The sequence below is a fragment of the Phymastichus coffea genome, unplaced genomic scaffold (assembly GCF_024137745.1).
Source record: "Phymastichus coffea isolate CEN01 unplaced genomic scaffold, Cenicafe_Pcof_1.1 PCOF00057, whole genome shotgun sequence".
Classification (NCBI taxonomy): Eukaryota; Metazoa; Arthropoda; class Insecta; order Hymenoptera; family Eulophidae; genus Phymastichus; species Phymastichus coffea.
This window is the reverse complement of record NW_026706868.1, coordinates 1-20,000: the sequence shown is the minus strand read 5'-3', so window position 1 is coordinate 20,000 and position 20,000 is coordinate 1. Positions and strand designations below refer to the sequence as shown.

The following is a 20,000-nucleotide window of genomic DNA, read 5'->3' as shown; positions in this document are numbered from 1 at the left end:
ATTGATATCGTCAATATTTTTCGATAAGACCGTGGGCAAATCAAAGGATTATTTTTAGCTCTCTTCTCCGAATTGTCCGCAGATTCATCGCAATATTTTGAAGTAACCTGGCACATCGGCGAGCGTTTCGAAGCGAAATTGCCGAATGTTTTGGAGCGATTAAACAAAAAAAAGTGAATTAAAAGTTTGGTACGTACCTCTGATGGGGAAAGGCTTCGTTTGGATGGTGTCGGAGGTGGGTGGCGAGAAGTGCGCTTCAATTTTGCACTCATCCGAATTGGAGTTTGAATTGGAATTCGAGTTGGACATGATGTATTGCTGCGTGCCTGGCTCGTGACTTTATCTTGAGAAGGACAGAGAGGAGCGAAAGTCGTGGCTCGACTGCTAGATGACGATGAATAAAAAAGATGTAGCCAGTCGTCAGCAGTGAACAACTTGTCTACACGCTAAAGCAAAATAAAAACAATGCTCGCGCACTAGGTACGAGTGTCTGCGTGAAAAGGTTTTTTGTGTGTGGCCAGGTGCCGACGAGTGTACAACCACAGTCGCAGTACTGGCAGCAGCCGCGGCAGCAGTAGATTATCCCTCGTGTTGTGTTTGCGTGTTTGAACTTGTGTCCGTGTGTCCGTCTGTCCGCAAGTCGAGAGAGAAAGAGAGAGAGATAGAAGTATCGGACTGGTAGTTAACCTTAAAGTTGGGCGGCGGAAGCCCGATTGCGACGTTTGCAGCAGCAAGCGGCGGCAGCGGTAGACAGTGGCATGGCAATGTTCGCTTGCTCTCGCGACACACTGCCGCCAGTCGTCGTCGCCGTTGAAATGTTCAAGATGATTCTCGGGGGGACTCGCGGAAGGCAAAGGTCACACGCGCCAACAATGACGAGACTGAGCAGTAGCGCGGCGCGGAGAGAGAAAACACAATCACCTTTTCTACGCAGGCCAGCTGCTGCTAGCACTTACAGACACGGCGAACGGATTGATAGTGCGCGCGCTCTTTCCCTCTCTACCGTCTTCGAACCACGGTCAAACTGCTCGCGCACCCGCAGATCTCACACTTTTTACTTTTCCGACTGCTCACCATCAGCTGCTCACTGCTGCTGTCTACCGGCGAATCGTGCTACGTCGCCGGCTCTCTCTCTCTCTCTCTATGCTGCGTTTACCCCCTCCCTCCCCTCCCGATGTGCTTTATTTTGCCAACACTTTTGATTTGTTCCTGATCTTTTAACAAGTGTTGTACTCAAGCGAAGGTGTGCCAACAATTTTCTTTCTTTTGCAGCGAATTTTAATAGTAGTCGAGACAAATGTATCACGAATGCCAACTTGAACGTCAAACCGATTACGAGCTTGCGTTTTATTCACCATTTACAGCGGTTTGTTAATCATGACGCTGACGTTAAAAAAATTGTCGGTAAATATCAGCACCAGCGCGAATAATTTGAGTTACGAAGAGCGCAATGGCCAGTGTCACGGCGAGGCTTCGCATGCGGATCACGCGAGTCTTGCGTCACGCAGCTTATATGCTTGGCTAATATGTCGATAATGCATCGGTGCACGTGTGCGCGTGGCTGTTGAAGCACGCAACGTGTATAGGTGGCCGGAGCCAAGCCGCGCGTGCGCTCGTCTCGTTCGCATGTTTGCCCGCGAATTAGCAGAATATAAACACAATTATACATCTACATTGCGCGATTCTGTTGTCGTGATATATGCACTTCGGTTTGAAATGATTGACGTTAACTTGTCTAGACGCGGTTTTTTATTTTTCGGAAAGACGTTGAACGAAATGTATTATTAACAATAAAAATACTTGCTATTATTCAGTTATACGTTATATACACACATTGTTAAACAAAGTTTGAAAACAAATTACTTCAATTACATAAAATTGTATATTCAAGTTCAAATTTCACACCTCCTAATTGTACCATAGATCGACAAATACTATATTCATACATCGTATTTTTCCAGAAATGAATTCATTACATCAGCAACCTTGTCTTGTTGCATCATGTGCAGATGATGAGACCCGTCGAGGTGAACTGATCGGAAATCTTTGCTAGAATATTTCAGGATAGAAGACACTTCAGACCAATATGCTTGTTTTTTGTAGAACGGAGATTTGGTTGCCTTTATGACGAGGTATGGGCACGTTATCAACTGAGCCATCTCTTTAATCTCCTCTTGCGTATAACAAGAATTAAATCCGTCGATTGTCAAACGGAAATCACGAGTATAATAGTATGTACCATCCGCTTTTTTGTTTGCTCCCCTGATCATTAGTACCTTGGTGGTTGGAACATCTAGATCACTGAAGAACGTTGCATCTATCCATTTTTGAATGAGTATTTCTTCTGGATAGCTGGGAGGACCATTGATCATTTTTTTTTCAAAATTTATCAATCTATCTATTGCTCGAGCTCTCCTCTGACTGTGACTAGTCATATTGTTTGGTGCAAAAGCTAGAGAATCTATACTTATCACAAACTTAGTTTCCTCAGGGTACAGTCGAGCATAGTTGAAACACAAAATTCCACCCATCGAATGACCTAATAACTTTACTTCGTTCCAGCCGAAGTGATTCACTATTATTCTAATACACTCTACACTTATATCCTCATTGTAAGGAATTCCACGAGGTAACCAACTAGACCATCCATGCCCTGGTAAGTCTATTGCTAGTACAGAAGAGTTTTTCAACAGTGGAGCAATCATATCAAAAGTACCCGCATTGTCTTGCCAACCATGGATTGATAATATGGGTTGTTTATTGGTAGAACCCCAAAGTTTGCCTATAATTAAAAAAAAAAGATTATTGTCATGTTCACAAATTCTTCCTATTTTAGTAACATTAAATACCATTAGTTTCATCATACCAGCTATTTTTCCCCATGGTACATTTACTTCAACTGGAGTGAACTGATTGCTATTGGCTAGATTTGCATTTTGTTTGATTCCTCTGGTTACAATAAAATACTGAAACGCCTTACCTAAGTTTCTAGATTGTTTAAAAAACATGCTTGATGATCTACAAATTTTTTATAACTATTAATGGAAATTTTTAGATGCAAGCATTGAGTAAATTTATAAAAGCTCTGTATATCTGTGCAAACCTTGTGACACTTTAAAGGCAACGAAACTTTCCAAGCGAGTATTTTAAGGGATGACGTAAAAATTTAGACAAATGCGTTACGCATTGGTCTCCGATGAATGACTTTTCAATTTTTTTCATCTTGACATTTTCACTTGTTAGAGATTTCTAATAGTAGTTTTTGTATCTAATACATTGTCGTAACCGTTGTGTTCGATTATCAAGTAAAAATTGGATTAGAAAAATAAAACGGATTTGAGAGATGACTAATCTTCCATTACGTCGATGATATACACACAGCATGCGTTCTCAAGGATTACATTGCAAGAACTGACGAGCAGAATTCATATTTGTATTGTAATTTGTCAGCCAATAGAAGTTCAGCGCTTACTTCATGTCGTTCATTTAAAACTGGAAGCTGACGAGCACTTGATAAGGTCAATCGCCGAATTTTTATGAACTTTTGCTTTCCGTGCAATATTATTGTTTTACACTTTATATTATATGGATATTTCATGTGATAAAAGTATCATTATTGATTTACAAAAAATAGATAGTACAGCTGAACGAAAGATAAAGCCGTTATTTTGATTGCTCAGTATCAATCCAAAAATAAATAAACTGTTTCACACCTGACTTTTTAGCATCAGTGAAAGTTCATATAGATATACAATCTATTATGGGCATTTAGCAATTTACACTATTTGTTTTATTTATGATCGGAAAGAATTTTCAATATAAGAATCAAATGATTTTAATGCAGCATAACATGATTCTATTAAAGATCGTTACAAGTCCACTAAAGATTCTTTATTTTAGATGATATTTTATTTATTTTTTATTTAGAAAAAAATTTAAAAAGGAGATGGGCTCGTGGATATACAACAATGAATTAAATGCTCCGTATGCCACTGTATACGCGCGCTTTTTTTGAGATTGCGCGCGCATTTGACGGTGCTCGACTGCTCGAGCCCGCGCAGACCACATATTTCCACAAGTGATTCACTTCATATCACAAAGCATCAAAGCACACTGTGATCTGACGGCCAACGGTACACAGAATTATTCGTTTTCAAAGAGGAATCTTTCCTCCGAGTGACTGAATCCTGTGTTTCAAAACGTTTAATAGTTTGACTTTGATCTTGATGTAAAAGTAAGAGTAAGGCAGGAAGTCCATCGCCGAGTAAACAAGCACTCGGACAATAGGAACAGTGAGTGATAATTGTACGCGAGCAGCGAAGAGAAGCCTCGTGTGTTGCTACTGCTAGTTATTGCCTTAGAAAGCACACTTCCGTCGACGAGAGTGAGTTGTAGTGTAAAAAATTATTGGAGTGTTTTCGTCAATACTTTCGCGCCTGATCCTCGGGATCGAGGGACGCGAAAGATAACTCGCAAAGTAGAGGAGAAAAAAAAGTATTGCTTGTGGAAACGGTGTTATGTAAACAAGTGCGTGCAAGTGAGAGCGAGGTCGAAGCATCATAGAGAACAAAAGAAACGTATCCTTGAGCCTGCACATTAGTAAAGTGCGTGTGGTGGATTGATAATGGGCATCAGCCAAGGCCTTAGCGAAAAGGGTAAGCACTCCGTGCTGCAGGGCTGCGGCAGCCTAGCTTAGGGATGGTATCGCCCTCCAAGCTCCAACAGCAGCCAACGCAGCAATTTCACGCCGAGCATCATCAAGAGATCGACAGGCAACAGCAGATCATTCCTGGGAAAACCAACAAAAATCTATTTACCACTAGCCTAGCTTCACCGGCTTCACCGGTTTCGCCAGCCCCCAGCAGCGGTAGGTTCTCTAACCTCATCGTTCCGATTGATATTTTATTGTCTTCCGTGCGCTTGTTCGTGCTGTGCTCCGTTCTCGTTGTTCCTCGCAAGCTACACGCAACTCGTTCGCGCAATCGCTATTAATAGGTAAAACAACTATTATGCGTACTTAGTTTATTCGCGCGCGCGCGCACGAGAGCGATAACTTTTTCCGGAGCTCTTGTATTCTATCCTGCGCCACTCGCTTGCAACGTTCCGCCGTCGTACCAAACCAGACAATAATCAATTCACACGCGTTCTTTTCTCACCACGTTGATCGTTAAGCTACATTTGCTAACAGAGTTGACATTCACGTAACTGAGTGCCTGGCTGCTCGTCTCTTATTTTGCTTGAGTCTGCAGTAATTCGAACGATGCTCGTCCGCGCAACAAGCTTGAAATTTCAATGATCGCGGAGACTTGTTCACGGTTGTGCATTGCAATTTCAGTTCTTCGGATTCAGCGAGGGCCAAAGCCGTTGGAGAAGAAGACGTTCTACCTGGATATTAAAAATCATGGACTGTCTGGCAAGTTAGAAAGCCGGATCAAGGAGCTCGGTGGAGTGAGTACGACGATTGTCTGTTTGCTAACAATTAGTTTGCCTGTCTGGTTGTCGCTGCAGCATTTTGTCGGACGCGATGACATCGGAGTGTACTCGCAGTACCGGCGAGGGTGCGCGAAACTTGAGCGATTTGAGTCATTTGGCTCTACGCAAGCCTTTGTCATCGGCGAAAGCAGCAGCGTAAGACTTTCTTCGGCGTGGGTAGGCACGATTCGTCTTGTCGAGTCGAGAAACGCTAAAAAGAAAGCGCTGACCTGGAGTGGGTGGCAGCGGCAACAGCAGCAGCAGCAACAGCAGCAATAGTCGCGCGCGTAGAGCCGCCCGAGGGAAAAAGGGCCGGTCTGTTGTATCATATATACTCGCGGCACAGGATACGTACGCACATACACACGTATCCCTTCGGTAGAAGCGTCCGATCAACAAGCTGGCTATAAGGTTGCCTAAGCTAAGCTGTTGAATCAAGCAGCGCGCTCGCGCAGGCTATCCTACGACGGCGACACACGTACACGCATAGTCGCGGGCTATTGGGGGAGCAGAAGAGGCGCGCGTTGCTTGATCGCAGGAGCGAGAGAGAAAGAGAGCGAGCGAGAGAGAATGCGTAGCGGGGTGAGGAAGGGGGGAGTCCCGGAATTCTGTTGCCAGGCTCTTGCCAGAGCGCGCGCAGCAGAGTTTGCCTCGTATGGTACGGGCTCCGCCCTAAATTCGCTGCCGTCTGCGCTGCATCGAACTTGCATATATCTCTCTTGCTCGCTCTCTGTGCGCGAAAATATTTTTCCCTCGCTGCTGCTGATGCATGTGCATGCGGCCCGAACGCGACGCGCGCGGCCGCTCTCAAACCCGCGCGCTTTATCTCTCTCATCTGTGTGTGTGCGCGTACGTACGATAGGTATGCGTGCGTATGTAGCTTACACTCTCTCTCTGTCTCTCTCGGGTCACGGTGTGCATGTAGATGAGCTGCTTGACCGCGCACATCGCGACGTTGCCGGCTTATGAGCGGGCGGCAAACTTCAAAATCCCGCTCTTTGCACTCTCTTTCTCTCTTGCGGCTTCTACCCAACTTGTCGTTCGTTTCGCGTTGCCTTCGTAGCATAATATTCCCACGGCGAAAACATGTTTCTTTCTCGGCTACAAATTTTCATGCCTTTTTTACGCACACGTGATGGTGTTGTGAAACAACGTATATAGGCACACAAGACAGTATAACACATATTCGTGATCAGCCGACAGCCTTTCTTATTGCTTCGAAATTGGGATAACAGCTCATACTCCGTGACAAAACTTACTTTCATCCTAAACTTTATCAGCTTTGTCCCGACGGAAACCTCCAGACTTTCGCATTAAATGCCGAGTTTCATTGTTTACACGAATATTCGCCAGCTTCAAATGTAATTTCGGAGTTCTTGCTCCGAAATAAAGTAAACGTGTTTTGAAAGGCACAGAGATTGTCTCTATACCTGTATCGCAACTCACGAAGGAAGGAAGCCAAAAGAGAGAAAAATAACAATCGAAGAATATTTGGCCGAGGATGTGGCAACGTTGCTGCTAGCACGCGCTCGAGACGATGACTCCAACTTGCTTTTCCATTGCTCGCAACTGCCTGCTGCCGCTTAGCCGTGTTGTAGATATTCCACATATTCACGTAAAAGCGGACGAGCGCGTCTGTAGGATTTTTCGGGTGGACCTGACCATGCGTTGGCGTGCGTGAATAAGGCAACCAGTGTGTGATGTACAATTACACAACGATACAAAGTAGCTTGAAGTAGCTTTCTCGCTGTCACGGTCGCGTGCTGCTTCGCGCTGCTACGGCTGCCTGCACTGCAGTGTTGACAAACAATTCGAATCCAAAGAAACCGGCTGTGCGTTGATCAGGGCGCCACCGCGTGGACGCGCCAAGAAAACTGCCAAATCAAAATTTAGGTAGGTCGCTGGCACTATGCAGCAGCTTAGGGTGACCTGGCGAGTGTGGCAGCGTGAAGGAAAAGCGCCGATGGCTCGCGGGAAAATTCAGGGCGAAAAAGCCGGCCGAATAATCGAGGTAGACGGCCAAAGCAAGGCAGCAGCTGCTGCGCCCGTTCATCCCCATTCCGCTGTTCGATAGACGGCCGCGAGCGCGAAAGCGCCGCCGCTCGGCTCCCGGGACAAGCTCTTAACGGCGAATGGCCATTTTGTGCGTGACAGTTCCACGGAGCACTTCGGCTGCGCTACATCGCGCTCTAACCAAGCTTCTCCCACCAGGTCGGCTGCTCCCGCCGCCGCCGCTGCCGCTGCCGTTGCTGCTGCTTCACTCTGTTCTCGTCAGTTTATACACCTCGATTGTGTCTATGTGCATTTCTCACGCATGAGTCGTGTTCGTCACAAAACTGACTTCAGTGTGTTCTCTTTTCGACGACGCTCAGCAAGAAAAAAAAACAGATATACGTACAAGTAACGCCCGAGTCCAACCGAGAAAGAATGTCGAACTGTCGCGAGAAGCGAATCGACAACTGAACACTTAGAGTGATATAACCCGCGAAAGTACTGTCCAACTGGATAGAGAGAGAGAGTGATCTTCGCGAGGCGAGAGTAGATGTTGCTGCTGCTACTGCTGCATCCTCGTCTTCGCCGTAGTGTTGACCGACAACAGCAGGCTCAGGCTTTGGCCCAGCAAGGTAGTGCTGCTGTTGCTGCTATATAGTAATACAAAGAATAAAGAAATCAGGCGATAGTCGAGAGAGAGAGAGAGAGATCGAGAGCGCGCTCGGTTTAGTTTAGCGTTCTTTCCCTCCCTGTCTACTCGCTAGATTGACAGGCTGTGCTGGTACTGCTGCCGTCGGTTCCGAGCTTGTGTGTGTATATACACGAGTGCCTGTTCATGTGTGGGTTGACTTGCGCGTATATGTGCGCGCGCCCTTCTGCTGTGCTGCTGTTGTGCTATGTGTTGTTGTAGGCATTTGCTGGCTGCACCGTTCGTGTGCGTCCGCTCTCGCGTATATACCATACTCGCGAAGAGCGCGACGCGACCGTTCGTTTGCTCGTTTTTTCTCTCTGCGGCGGCTGCTACGACGCTCTCTTCGAGTCCTACTGCTGTTCTGTTTCGTATGCACATACACGCGCACCACAGAGAAGCCACGTGACGCCTCCGCCTTGCAGCAGTGCACCACACGCTCGACCTTTTTTTCTTCGCCGCTCTGTTGCTACTGCTACTGCTCCTGCTACTGCTACTGCTAATGCTACTGCTGCTGCTACGCTCTGCTCACTTCTTTACTTACCTTCGTCTCTCAGTATCTCTCTCGCTCTCTCTCTCTTTCGTGTTCTCTCTCGTTCTCTCTCTCTCTCTCTCTCTCTCTCTCTCTCTCTCTCTCTCTCTCTCTCTCTCTCTTATTTTCTGCCTCGCACACAAATGCTCTCTCTTTCTCGGTATCAATGCGCCCGTCTGGCAGACCAACGGTTTTTCACGCTCTCTCCTTCTCGCCTGCTTCTCCTCTTTTATTAGAAGCTTGCTGCAACTTGCACATTTTCATCTGACAATGGTTGCTTACTTCTCACTCTTATTTTTCATTGCACTGACACTTGCTCAAACTCATCGCGAGTACGTCGCAAGCAACCTTGGTTTAATTGTGCTGACCAAGCACTGCAGCTGATCTACTTTCAAAACTGGCAAAAAATTTCACTTACCGAGCAAAATTTCTCAACTTGCTTCTACATTTGCTGTGCTAGGTTTAAATTTCCATCGTGCCATCATACGTATGAAGCCACATCTTGCCAAATGTCTTATGGTTCTACCTGTTTCAGGTAATTGAGCTGTTTTTGGTGAAGGGTGTTACCCTTGTGATCACAGACAGATACAATAAGCCAGGCCAAGCAACTGCCAATGATAGATGCAAATGGGGCTACGCCAGTGGAGGCAGCGGGGGACCCCCCTCGCTAAGGAGTATCGAGGGCCAAACTCCTATCCAAACACCTCCAACACCTTACCGTAGCATTGAAGGACCCCTGTCAAATTCTACCAATCAGCGGGGTCAGGCTACTCAGAGATCTGTAATTTAAAACTCACTTATGGTAACAATTCATGGTAGTTCATAGTCACAAGTACCAACTTTTTTACAGAAATCCCGGGTGGATGCAATGTTGGAGCGTGCTCTGACACAGCCACAACAGTGTTCCGTGGATCCACTTAACAATGCCCTGAACTGGGGTATACCTATTTGGTCGACATATGAACTGCAATCTTGGTTGGAGAAAATATCCGCTTCGTTGAAAAACTCTCATAGTTTGAAAAGTGACAGCCATATTAACTTGACAAAGGACTTTTTTGTCACACATTTCAAAGAACCTTATATCAAATTTGAGTCTTATTACAGGTAAAAATTACTCAATTGTTTGCCCTTCTTAAAGTAAATTAACAAATGGTTTTCATTTTCAGAGACATTCGGCCTGTTTTCTTAGAGTTGCAACTGTGGCCTACCATTAATTTTGATGGTGATCCAGGGTCTTGTCCTTTTGATCTAAAACGTCGAGAAAAGAAAGAAGTAGGTTTTGTCCAAAAGGAGATCAAAGAAAACAGGGAAAAATATTACATTTCTAATATATCAAAGGTAATTATCACGACCTTTCAAGTGAAAGTTACATCCAGAGACACTTGTTAGAGTGATTATTAAAAATGGGAAATTTATCCCTGCAGGGCAAAGACATGACTCGTAGGCCTCGCGCCACGGCAACTCGCTCCCGTAAGACAGAAAATACTGGGTATTGTGAAATCTGTCGAATTGATTATAGAAATCTAACCAAACATCTGCAAAGTGATCAACATCTCAACTTTGTGCGCAATGACAAAAACTTTATATCTTTAGATAATTTGATTAGCACTGGTGCAAGTGTTGAAGCTTTTTTAAAGATAAATCGATCGAAAGATGTCAGGTAACAGGACTTAATTTCTTCCATCTTTGGTAGAATATTTCAATCATTACATTTAATTTATATTTGTTCACAGGAAAGAATGTCCTCTATTCTCAAGTCGCGATCATGATCTCGACAATGGCATATTGTCGGCGGACGAGAAACCGGAAGAAAAAGATAATCCTAATTTAAATGAGTTTGACATTGAAGAATTAAAAATGATGCAGTGTAACGGTGCCCGTAGAAACTTGAACTTAGACTCCTCTCCACACAATTTGAGAGTAAGAGCAAAACACGAAAGTGGCCACCAGTTACGCTCTAAAGGTAGGCCATTTAGTGAAGGTGAGAAGACTGAAAAATCTCTCGTCAAATATGTTATCAAAAAACGTTCCAAAGGAACCTATTGGATAGAGGAAGGTAGTTCAGAAGATGAAAAGGACGTTGAGAACGAAGTGATAAGTTGTGAGAAAAGGCCGTCAATCGAAAGACTTTGTGATGCAGAAATCGAGGAAATTGCGACTAATGGTGGAGTGGAAAACGTTTCGATGAATGGTGAAATGGATCCCGTACCTGTTGTCGACTGCAAACGGAAAGAAAATAATTCAAACAACCTGTTTCATCGAGAAAATGCATTAAAAGACTGTCTTTTAGAGAGTTCGTCGAAAAATAAAGTTAATGGTTACGAAAGAAAAGAGGACAGAAGGCGATCGAGCGAAATTGTCGAAAATAACGTTACAAACCAGGAGAACGATGTAGAAATCAAGGCAAATTGTGACGATCACGATAATCAAGAGTATAATAACGGAGAGCAGTTGCATGCTCAAGACTGTGAAGACACGAATTCGTTAAAAAATGTCGAAAAGGAAGATAAAGGAAAGAGTAAATCGACACTTAGGAGAGGAGCGCGAACTATGAAAGGCCGGCATAGATTATCGGTAGAAGAACGTCTGATAGAAGATAATCGAGATTATTACAAGGTGGAGGTACTGGGAAGCAAATTGAGATCCAATACAATTCCCAGCTCGAATCCTGTGGTACCCCCTTCAAAGGAAGTGGTAGAAAGGCCGAAAAAAGACGATAAGTCGTCTAGTGAAAAGAACGTTGTAGTGCGTTTCAAACGTGTGAGGAAATCGGAATTGACTTTGCTCAGTGACGAAGCCGAATCTTTCATGTTTGGAGAACCGCGTCGCGACGATGACTCCAGTGAAAGTGATGGTGAACAGAGCAGCAATTTACCAAAAGACACTGAAAGTGACCACGAAGATCCTGGTAATTCTATGGCGATAAGCTCATCTTCACCTGGTAATATCAAGCAGGAAATTATCGACGAAGATTCGCAAGACTCGTCTGGTCGAGGACGAAAGAAGAGAAGAACGCAGACCGAGGCTCTATTGAAGGACAACACCGAATATTATAAATTCGAAACTCCTGGGAGTAGATTGAGGTTTCAAGCTCCTTTGACTGGTATTAACGAATCGGCTCAAAGCAAAGATTCACCAGTGGTACAACAGGATCCAAGTGCCAATCAAGAAGAAACTCCAACAGTTTATCCGTCCAAGCCGTCTGCGGAAATTGAAAAAATGCATTTCTCATTTGAAGCCATACCAAAATCTGAATCCTGGTATCAAACGTACCAACGTCAAGATGAAGGCGAGGAATTTTATTATTCTTTAAGTGAAGGCAACAAGCCATTCCTATTACCTTATGAGATAGAAAACTTTGACGAAATATTGCGAAAGGCCATACAGAATGGCTTGCGGAAAAAGAGCCGTGGTAAAGGATCTCATTTACCTATCAATAATAAAACCCCCAGAAAAAGCCCTCGGTGCCATGCTTCGACCTTAGCTATTATGTCGACAATCATCAGAAGGAAAGAACAGCAGTTAGCTTCAAATCTGAATATTGTCGAGGAAGAGACTAAACCAATTAACGAAATTACTAAGCCTGACAAAAAATCTTCGGAAAAATCTGACGTCGATGCAGATCTGAATGAAATAGCGAAAACCATTGACGACGTTCTGGGCAAGGAAGACTACATGAACGATATGGATTCGTTTGAGATAGATATCGCTAAAAATCCTGACGAAGCCGATGTTGTTGAGGCTGAAGTACAACCGAAGGGAGCGCCAGATGATTTGCTGGAGTTGCTTGATAATTGTCATGATGTTGTGACGATGAATGGCATAGAAAATTCGTCTTGCGCCAGTTCCGATTGCGGCGAGCTAGGAAACGAGTTTCCGTCGAAAAGACGTAAGAAAAGGAAAAATAAGACCGGGTGGCCCGGAAATAAGATGAGAAGAAAACTACATATCAAGCATCTGCACGAAAGTGCGTCCAATGAAACAAATCTCACCAAAAAACCTGACGAAAATTCGGAGGCCGACAAATCCATAGCTGAGGAAACTTTGGAAGAGGCTTCATCGCATGTGTCATACGATGAAGAAGAGGTCATTCCAGCAGAGTGTGAAATCGGTAAAGAAAGCGAGCTAGTACAAAATCAACCGAAAAACAATAAAAAAAGAAAGAGTCGAAAGACGAAGAGCAAGGATAAGAAAATATGTCTAGATGTTTTGCAAAGTGATAGCGAAATCAAGGACGTCGAAGAAATGGCAAGTAAAGCGATCCTTAAGTCGGCGATCGTAGAGAAAGCGTCTTTAAAAAAAAAGCGAGCTCCTTTGAGCTCAGATCATCCAAAAGTCAAAATCGAGGTAGAGGAACCAGAAGAAGAAGAGGAGCTACTAGAGGAGATGGTTGAAGACATGGATGATGTAGAAATTTCCGTTGACGAAGGACGATTGACGAGCATAAGTGAAGATTCGGAGGCACCGTTATCTATTAATGAAAATAATTGTACGCAAAATACTGTTACACTAAAGAAACGGTTGTCTGCCGGAAAATTGAAGCGACCACGAAATAATACTATGTCGTCAGAAGCATCGCTTCAGGCCGAATTGGAAAACTATCAGTATAGCAGTAGCGCGAGTTCATCGCCGAAGAAGCGTCAAAGAGAGCAAAAACCTCAACGCCAAGACGAAAGCCAAGAGCGCTCGTCAGAGCGGAACATGCCCAAGAAAAAAGGTCGCGTGGATTCAAAGAATAAGCGGCGGAAAAACGAGCAAACCCCTTCCAAAGTCGTCTTCGAGAACGAGAACTGCAAAAAAAGGACTCCTCCGTCGATGAATGAGAGGAGAAAGCACAAGAGGTTGAAACGCAATGACAGCGTGTCGTCGGAGCTTGCAAACGGTGATATGTCGGATCGAGTATCCCTTGTGTCCACATCGGATGCGGACCAACGTCGGTCGAGCATCGACTTTCAACCTGTCGTCAGGGTTACGAAAATCGATGACCCGGCTGAGAGTAATCGCCGGTTGCGAAGCTCCAGCTCGCCGCACTCGAGTAAACAGCCGCAAAAGAAACGTTTTAGACGGCGATAGCTCTCAGAGCAATTCACCACTCGCTGCTGATACTCGAGGCGCGATCGAGCTTGCGGGTTTATCTCTTACCTGCTATTTTAGATTTTTATGAGCTTCCGACTGTCAATTCCTTAGTGATGAACGCTGTCTTTGCTCGTGTACATTGTGTACAGAATGGTATTTGTCTATGTCTAGTATTTAATAACAACAAGCACTTGAAATTCTATCATTGTATTAATTATATTATGATTTGTACCATCGTTTTCGAGTAGCATCGATGCTACAAATATACGAGGTATTGTAAATTTTTCAAAGTGCGATTTTCGCGGTCGATTTCTTACTGTATTATTAGTTTTGTATTGTAATAATCACAAGAAAAGTTAATGTTCATTCTTCATTCTTTATTTCTTCTTTTTTTTACGTAATTTTGCAGAGTACTGTCTGTGTATTTAGATTCAAAGCTTTAAAAGGGCTTGAACAACTACGTAAAAAGTGAAGAATTTTAAGTCGTTTTGCATACCTGCCGAAAAATTCAGAAGATATTCTTCTGTCTTATGTACCATTTCATTTTTTTTGTAAGTAACTGACTTCTTTTTTATACAATCAGAAGTACTTTATAATGTGCAAAGTTGGTATTAATAACTGTTCAACCAAGGTGTTTTTTTAGAGTATGTAAGACTGCTCAGATTAAAGCTTTATTATAGCATTTTTTGGTTATTAAATGCATTGATTACATGTAATATTATATTTTAAAGTAACTTACGTAGAGGAAATTTTTAGCAATGCACTTATCAAGTCTTTTGTGAGATTCATCTATCATAGGAAGAGGTGATCTACAAAAAGTATTGATAGTTTATACTAGAGGTTGACTATATTCGAGAAAAACACCTAACAATCCTATTTGAATGAAAGATAATGTAAATCTGTCAAGAGTATAGAAAACACAAATGATTATTAAAGAAAATTGAATTTTTCATATAAACAGAGTTTTATTTTCTTTTTCAAATTTCAACTAATTATGTGTGTACAGTCTGTACTGACCATCATGATGTAATTATTAATCAAGGTTCTCCCTTTCTTTGAAAGCTGCCTTCATAGTAGCGCGTTTTTTCTGTTTGCTATCTTTTTTTCGAGAAAGTTGTTCCAAATATCGTTTTTCTTGATATTCGATAGCATCTTGACCATTAAAATGTTTATCTAATTTATTGATCAAGCGTTCTTGAGCTATTTCTTTATTCTTAAGTTGGCTTCTTGTTTCATGGCATTTAACAACAATACCAGTTTGTATGTGTTTCATTACTACTGCATTGCTAGTTTTATTAGTCGACTGTCCTCCTGGACCACTGCCTCTAACATACTGTACCTCAAGATCTTTTTCTTTTACTTTTGGTACTTTTGAGTAATCTAAATATTTTTTCAAAGATTTATTGTTACACAAGCATGTAAATATCTTCCTGTTGATGACTCTGTAAAAAGAATGTTGTGAAATAGAATGTTGAAATGTTTTGATAGACATGTTTTAAACAACTCTCTTGTTTTTCAAAATTGCTAGTCCTTTCTGTAAGTGAAAATTTTAATACTTTGTTAATGGAAAATTGTAAATAAGAATAAGACAGAGTAAAATGTATAAATAAAGTACCTTATACTGAAACGCTATATCTTCATGCTCAGTCAATGTTCTACTCTCTAAAAATCCTTTTCTCACTCTGTGCACAAAATACTTTTTGTCTGTATATTTGAGAGTTTGACTGTACCGTAAAAGTCTTTTGTAGAGACCCAAAATTTCCCCACGATTCATTTTAAGCCACGTTAACGTTCCACATAAAACTGTTATCTCTTATTTATTAATTTAACTAAATTACTTTTTTTTTTAATAGAATGTTCTCTACCGCAATGAAATGAGGTTAAGTACAAATACTCTGTAGTAAACTGTCTTGTATGCAGGGAATATCGTCTGCTATAAACTGTTACATATGCTCATGTGTCCATTTTTGTGGATTTTTAGCAAAAATAATATAAATACCTAATGAGCAACCTGGACCTAATCTCTACTGGTATTCCTGTGTATTTTATTTTTTGTTGCAAGAATTCACTTGATGATATCAAATATGTTTTGTACCAACAATCGAGGAACAGTTTCCATAATTTGATAACGAAATATGAACACAGAGAAAAGATGTCTCTCTTACCGACTGCACGTTTTAAAGCGCCAACTTGATACTTATAGTCGGTTGATTACAATAAACATATACACGCTCTAAACATAAACAAAATTGTTTGATCGTCCGCATATAGAGGGAGTCTTTCAATTTAAATTTGGCGTGAATGTGTGCTGATGTACACGCTTAAATTAGTGTTTTACCGTTGTTCGTTCTCAAAATTTTCGTATCTACTTTTGTTTTGCCTTTTTGAAATCGTCAGTATTTCTCAGCATCTCGTTCAGTTTGAATCAGTACCGTCGTAAAATTAACGCAGATAAATTATCAAGAAGTGTGGAAATAATACAAGTTGATTGGATCTACTTGCAGCAAAGAAAAGTTAACGAGCGAAAAAAGGTGAGAGCAACGCGCATATTCGCATTAGTGGGAAAAAGGAAATTGACACGAAAATCCGTGTATCACGCATGAGAATGTGTAAGTGAGGACGCATGCGAGCTAGCCAGCGAGAAGGCTAGAAAGAGCGAGAAAGTCGCGCGAGTAGAGCGTTAAAAGGGAGGGGGAAGCGAGCGACAGCTGCCATCTTGTGTACATTTCGTTTCCAGAATCCAGTCTGCGGCCAACTTCGCAAGGAGGCGAGATCGTCGTCGTCGTCGTTGTGTGGCATAAACGAAGATTTTCTCGTGTAATACTAAGAACCACACGTTACGAAAATTTTTTGGCGTTTGGTGTAGCTTCGAGTGTGATCAAGTCGAGACTTCAGTGTATTGTAGAGACAGAGGATTGCTTGCTCTACAAGCGAGGAGACCATACGAGTGCTTCTACCCAAAGTGAGTAGTGCAGTAGTCTCTCTTTGAAATTATTATCGGGGCCGAGCAAGCAAGCGAGTGCAAGCGTGTGCGTTGGTGTGCATGTGCGTGTGCGGGACAGGGAGAGAGAGAGAGAGACAGAGAGTGAGAGAGAGAGACAGAGAGAGAGAGAACTGGCGACGTAACGCGTAGCTATGTAGCGTCAGAGCGAGTGAGAGAGAGAGAGTAGAGTATGATCGTGCACTTGGGGAAGCAGTAACAGAGTGTAGCATTATTGTTCCTTGGGGAACGAGTTCTCGAGAGAAGTGCACCTGCGTCGACGACGGACACGGGTAGAGGTAGGTAGCGCGAAATGCTGTTATCGGCCGGTAGATGCTTTTCCCGCGGAAACACCGGAGATCGTAGAATTATCCGCGAGGGAGGGAGTTTAAAGGACTGCACACTGATGCCCTTTGTTTCCCGTATCGGATGCTCTCTCTCTCTCTCTCTCTTTCTCTCTCCTGCCATCTCTTTCTTGGCTTTTGTGTGTCGCTGCGAATCGTGCGAGCGGCAGTTTCGCCAATGTTACGTCGACGAGGGAATATTTCACGGCAAGCCTGCTAGCTCGCTGATAATCGTCTGCATATGAAAACTAGTAGATTCGCTCAGCTTTCTCTTCAGCTCCTGCTGTGTGTCACCACGTTTTCCGCGTGCGCGCGAGTCAGGCGAGCCAGCGACAATCGTTCCAGTCCTGGAGCGCGCAGTCGCTGTGTCTCCTTGTACATATCTTTCTCTCTCTCTCTCTCTCTCTCCTCTCTCTCTCTCTCTCTCTTCTCTCTCTCTCTCTCTCTCTCTCTCTCTCTCTCTCTCTCTCTCTCTCTCTCTCTCTCTCTCTCTCTCTCTCTCTCTCTCTCTCTCTCTCTCTCCTCTTTCTGCTAGCCGAAAATCAATGGGCTGTAATTTCAACGGAAAGACTAGACGGACTAGCTAGCTAGAACAGCAGTCGTCCCAAAAGACTTCGACTCTCTTTCAGCCTCAAGCTTTCGTAAAGGCCCACCTCGTTTCTTTTGTTATAAATCTGGCTCGCAGACCAGCTGCCGTCATTCGCAAACGTGGACAAGTCGGTTTTCTTTCAGGTGCTCACTCACTTAAGTTAGCGTGCGAGGAAGCCGATAGTTGCTATCACGAGAAGATAAGCGTTGCGTACTCTCTACCTCGTACGTATCGTTACAGGTTACACGCGAGCGCGAGTTTGATCGATGCTCTTTCCATATTAATATGTAATGGTTCCCGCACCGGCAGATCGTTCGTTTCTCGAAAAGTCATTTCCAGAAAGCCCACGTGCGACGAAGGCGCAAGAGGGGAGAGAGGGAGCCTGGTTCTTTTTGCCCGGTTTGCGTGCTTACGCGCAGATAGCTGCCGCATCTAAATAACAAATGGACGCGCGGGATATCGCAGCGCCGTGGAGGCCGCTCGCTGCACATCGCACAGCATTGCATTAACAGTTGTTTACGTTCTTCTCCGGCGATGTGTGTGTGTGTGTATTTTGCAAAGCCATCGGTCCTTGGTCGAACAGGGACTTTTGCCACGACGCGATCGACAGATTCAGCGGCGCGTGTGGCGGATCGATCGGTTGATCGAGCGAGCATGTCATAATGCATTGATAAAATAAGCAATACGTAGTTGTGCAAGTGCGAGTGGCAGCCGAGACGCGGCGGCGCCCTTAACCTCAAATAATTCAGCCGCGAGAGGCATGCGTGCGTTTCGGGAGAAGACTCGCCCTCAAGCTCATTGATTTGGCGCTTGCGTCCGCGATCCTTTTGTCGTCGTTGTTGCTTCGGTGAGCGCTGAAAGTGCATTAGTCACGGCGCTCGATTAGTGTGCGGGCGAGGAGAGCGCGACAACTTCGGTGGTCTCGATTGACGCAACGCCGACCTGAATCGGTTGGCGTTGTTTGCATAATTTTTGTCGAAAAAAGAAAAGCGAATAATAATATCCCGAGCAGCGTTGTTGCAGTTGGACAATTGACAAGTAGTCGTGGGTGGCCGTCGAAAAAAATTACACTCGTTGTCGCTCTCTCTATTATCCGTCATTAGTCCCTGGTGAACAATGAAATTGTCGTTGCATCGCGAGCTACGTCGCGCGCGCGCACAGACACGCACGCAGGCTCAGCTCCGACGGTTTATTTATTTAGAGACGTCGCGATCGATCATTGGATGTACGTATGTACGTACGCGCGCTCGCGTCGAAAGTGCGATTCGCGAGAGAGAGAGAGAGAGAGAGAGGGGGAGAGATAAGCTTCGCCGTTGGCAGTGTGATTCAACGCGCGCGGTTGAGCTGTCCCGCGTCTCGCGCGCGCGGCTATATTTTGCGAAGGCGAGACATCGCGCGGCGCGCGCGCTCGAGTCCTTTAATCAGAACTATACGTGCTCGCCTTTATACCGCGGCGCCGCGCGCACCCCGAAAATATCGCGTTTGACGGCTCGCCAGCTTTAACGCGAGCGCCCATCGTCGTTGCGCGCTATGTCATTAACGTGACTCACGAGCGAGCTCACATGTACGCCAAATTGGCGCGACGACGCCGCGTATTTTCAAAAAAGCATTTTTCTTTTTTTAATTTCTCGCCGACTCGATTGGCGGTCGGCACTCGTCTCTTGCTCGCGTTGGCGGCTCACTTATGGACTTAATTTCGCCGCGAAGGCTGACAATTCGATCATCGACGCGATGAATGCCGCGCGCGAGCCGGAGATTCGCTAGGACGAGCGGCCCGGGCGAGTCGGCACTGTCAGCGGCAATGGGAAAAAGCGCTGCTGGCGTGTGCTGGCCAAATACGTAACGGCCGTCTGACGTCAGTGTTGCTCTCTCGCGAGTCTCATTGAGGACGCCCACCGGCACCTTCGCGCCGCGATTCGCGCGCCTTTTCGCGCGCGCAACGCTCACCGATCACTAACGGAGGGACCACGACGACGAAGACGACAACGGTAAAAGAGGAGCAAGCGACAAATGCGTCTCGAGGCTCGCGCTCCAGTTCGTCCAGTGGTGGACGGATTGGGCGCAGTGTCGCTGGCTCGTGGGTGCGCTCGAAGCCTTCGGCGACAGAGAGGACGCGAAAACACTCGCCCACGCCGCGCGGCTCTCTAGGCCAAACTCGAAACTGCGAGTTGTGAGTCAGCATCGCAATAGCAAACGACGAATAAGAGAGAGAGAGGGGGGGGGCGTCGCCTTTGTCACTTTCTTCTGTGCTTGTTTTGCGCGCGATCCTTGTGGCCGCGAACGAGATATCAGTCGCTCGTAAGGAAGAGACAAGGCATGGCGATGCG

General features: G+C 44.5%; 3 protein-coding genes across 12 annotated transcripts in view; 1 reads left to right on the top strand and 2 right to left on the bottom strand.

Moving 5' to 3' along the window:
* Positions 1 to 997, bottom strand: part of LOC131666225 (6-phosphofructo-2-kinase/fructose-2,6-bisphosphatase 1) — a 6,349-nt gene extending 5,352 nt beyond the window's left edge. For 2 of the 7 annotated variants that reach the window (XM_058938704.1, XM_058938703.1), the window contains exon 1: positions 198 to 993. In XM_058938704.1, coding sequence (XP_058794687.1) covers positions 198 to 309 — 112 coding nt within the window. In that variant the 5' untranslated portion in view covers positions 310 to 993. Of the gene's footprint in view, positions 1 to 197 lie in introns of all 7 variants that reach the window. The other 5 variants (XM_058938698.1, XM_058938699.1, XM_058938700.1 and 2 more) reach the window with 5 other exon arrangements.
* A 192-nt stretch (positions 998 to 1,189) lies between these two features.
* On the bottom strand, positions 1,190 to 3,242 carry LOC131666227 (probable serine hydrolase). 2 transcript variants are annotated; one of them, XM_058938705.1, is made up of 3 exons: positions 3,104 to 3,242; positions 2,867 to 3,018; positions 1,190 to 2,782 (listed from the first exon to the last, which is right to left on the bottom strand). In XM_058938705.1, exons 2-3 carry the CDS (start codon positions 3,006 to 3,008, stop codon positions 1,941 to 1,943), a joined length of 984 nt encoding a protein of 327 aa, XP_058794688.1. In that variant the 5' UTR covers positions 3,009 to 3,018; positions 3,104 to 3,242; the 3' UTR covers positions 1,190 to 1,940. The 2 variants fall into 2 exon arrangements, with proteins under 2 accessions (XP_058794688.1, XP_058794689.1); XM_058938706.1 differs by lacking the exon at positions 3,104 to 3,242 and having other exon boundaries at positions 2,850 to 3,014.
* A 1,444-nt stretch (positions 3,243 to 4,686) lies between these two features.
* LOC131666219 (calponin homology domain-containing protein DDB_G0272472-like) lies at positions 4,687 to 14,767 on the top strand. Of its 3 annotated transcripts, XM_058938688.1 has the most exons (7): positions 4,687 to 4,867; positions 5,336 to 5,448; positions 9,220 to 9,465; positions 9,535 to 9,788; positions 9,851 to 10,022; positions 10,109 to 10,344; positions 10,418 to 14,767. In XM_058938688.1, the coding sequence occupies exons 1-7, from the start codon at positions 4,699 to 4,701 to the stop codon at positions 13,755 to 13,757; spliced, it is 4,530 nt and encodes a 1,509-aa protein (XP_058794671.1). In that variant the 5' UTR covers positions 4,687 to 4,698; the 3' UTR covers positions 13,758 to 14,767. The 3 variants fall into 3 exon arrangements, with proteins under 3 accessions (XP_058794671.1, XP_058794672.1, XP_058794673.1); XM_058938689.1 differs by lacking the exons at positions 4,687 to 4,867; positions 5,336 to 5,448 and adding an exon at positions 7,638 to 8,096; XM_058938690.1 differs by lacking the exons at positions 4,687 to 4,867; positions 5,336 to 5,448 and adding an exon at positions 7,651 to 7,742.
* Positions 14,768 to 20,000: the final 5,233 nt, after the last annotated feature.

Coding starts and splice junctions, on each gene's coding strand:
- LOC131666219 (XM_058938688.1), top strand. CDS start 4,699: ATGGTATCGCCCTCCAAGCTCCAACAGCAGCCAACGCAGCAATTTCAC. Junction 10,023..10,108: donor ACATTTCTAATATATCAAAG/GTAATTATCACG, acceptor TTATCCCTGCAG/GGCAAAGACATGACTCGTAG. Junction 10,345..10,417: donor AATCGATCGAAAGATGTCAG/GTAACAGGACTT, acceptor ATTTGTTCACAG/GAAAGAATGTCCTCTATTCT.
- LOC131666227 (XM_058938705.1), bottom strand. CDS start 3,008: ATGTTTTTTAAACAATCTAGAAACTTAGGTAAGGCGTTTCAGTATTTT. Junction 2,783..2,866: donor ACCATGGGGAAAAATAGCTG/GTATGATGAAAC, acceptor TTTTAATTATAG/GCAAACTTTGGGGTTCTACC.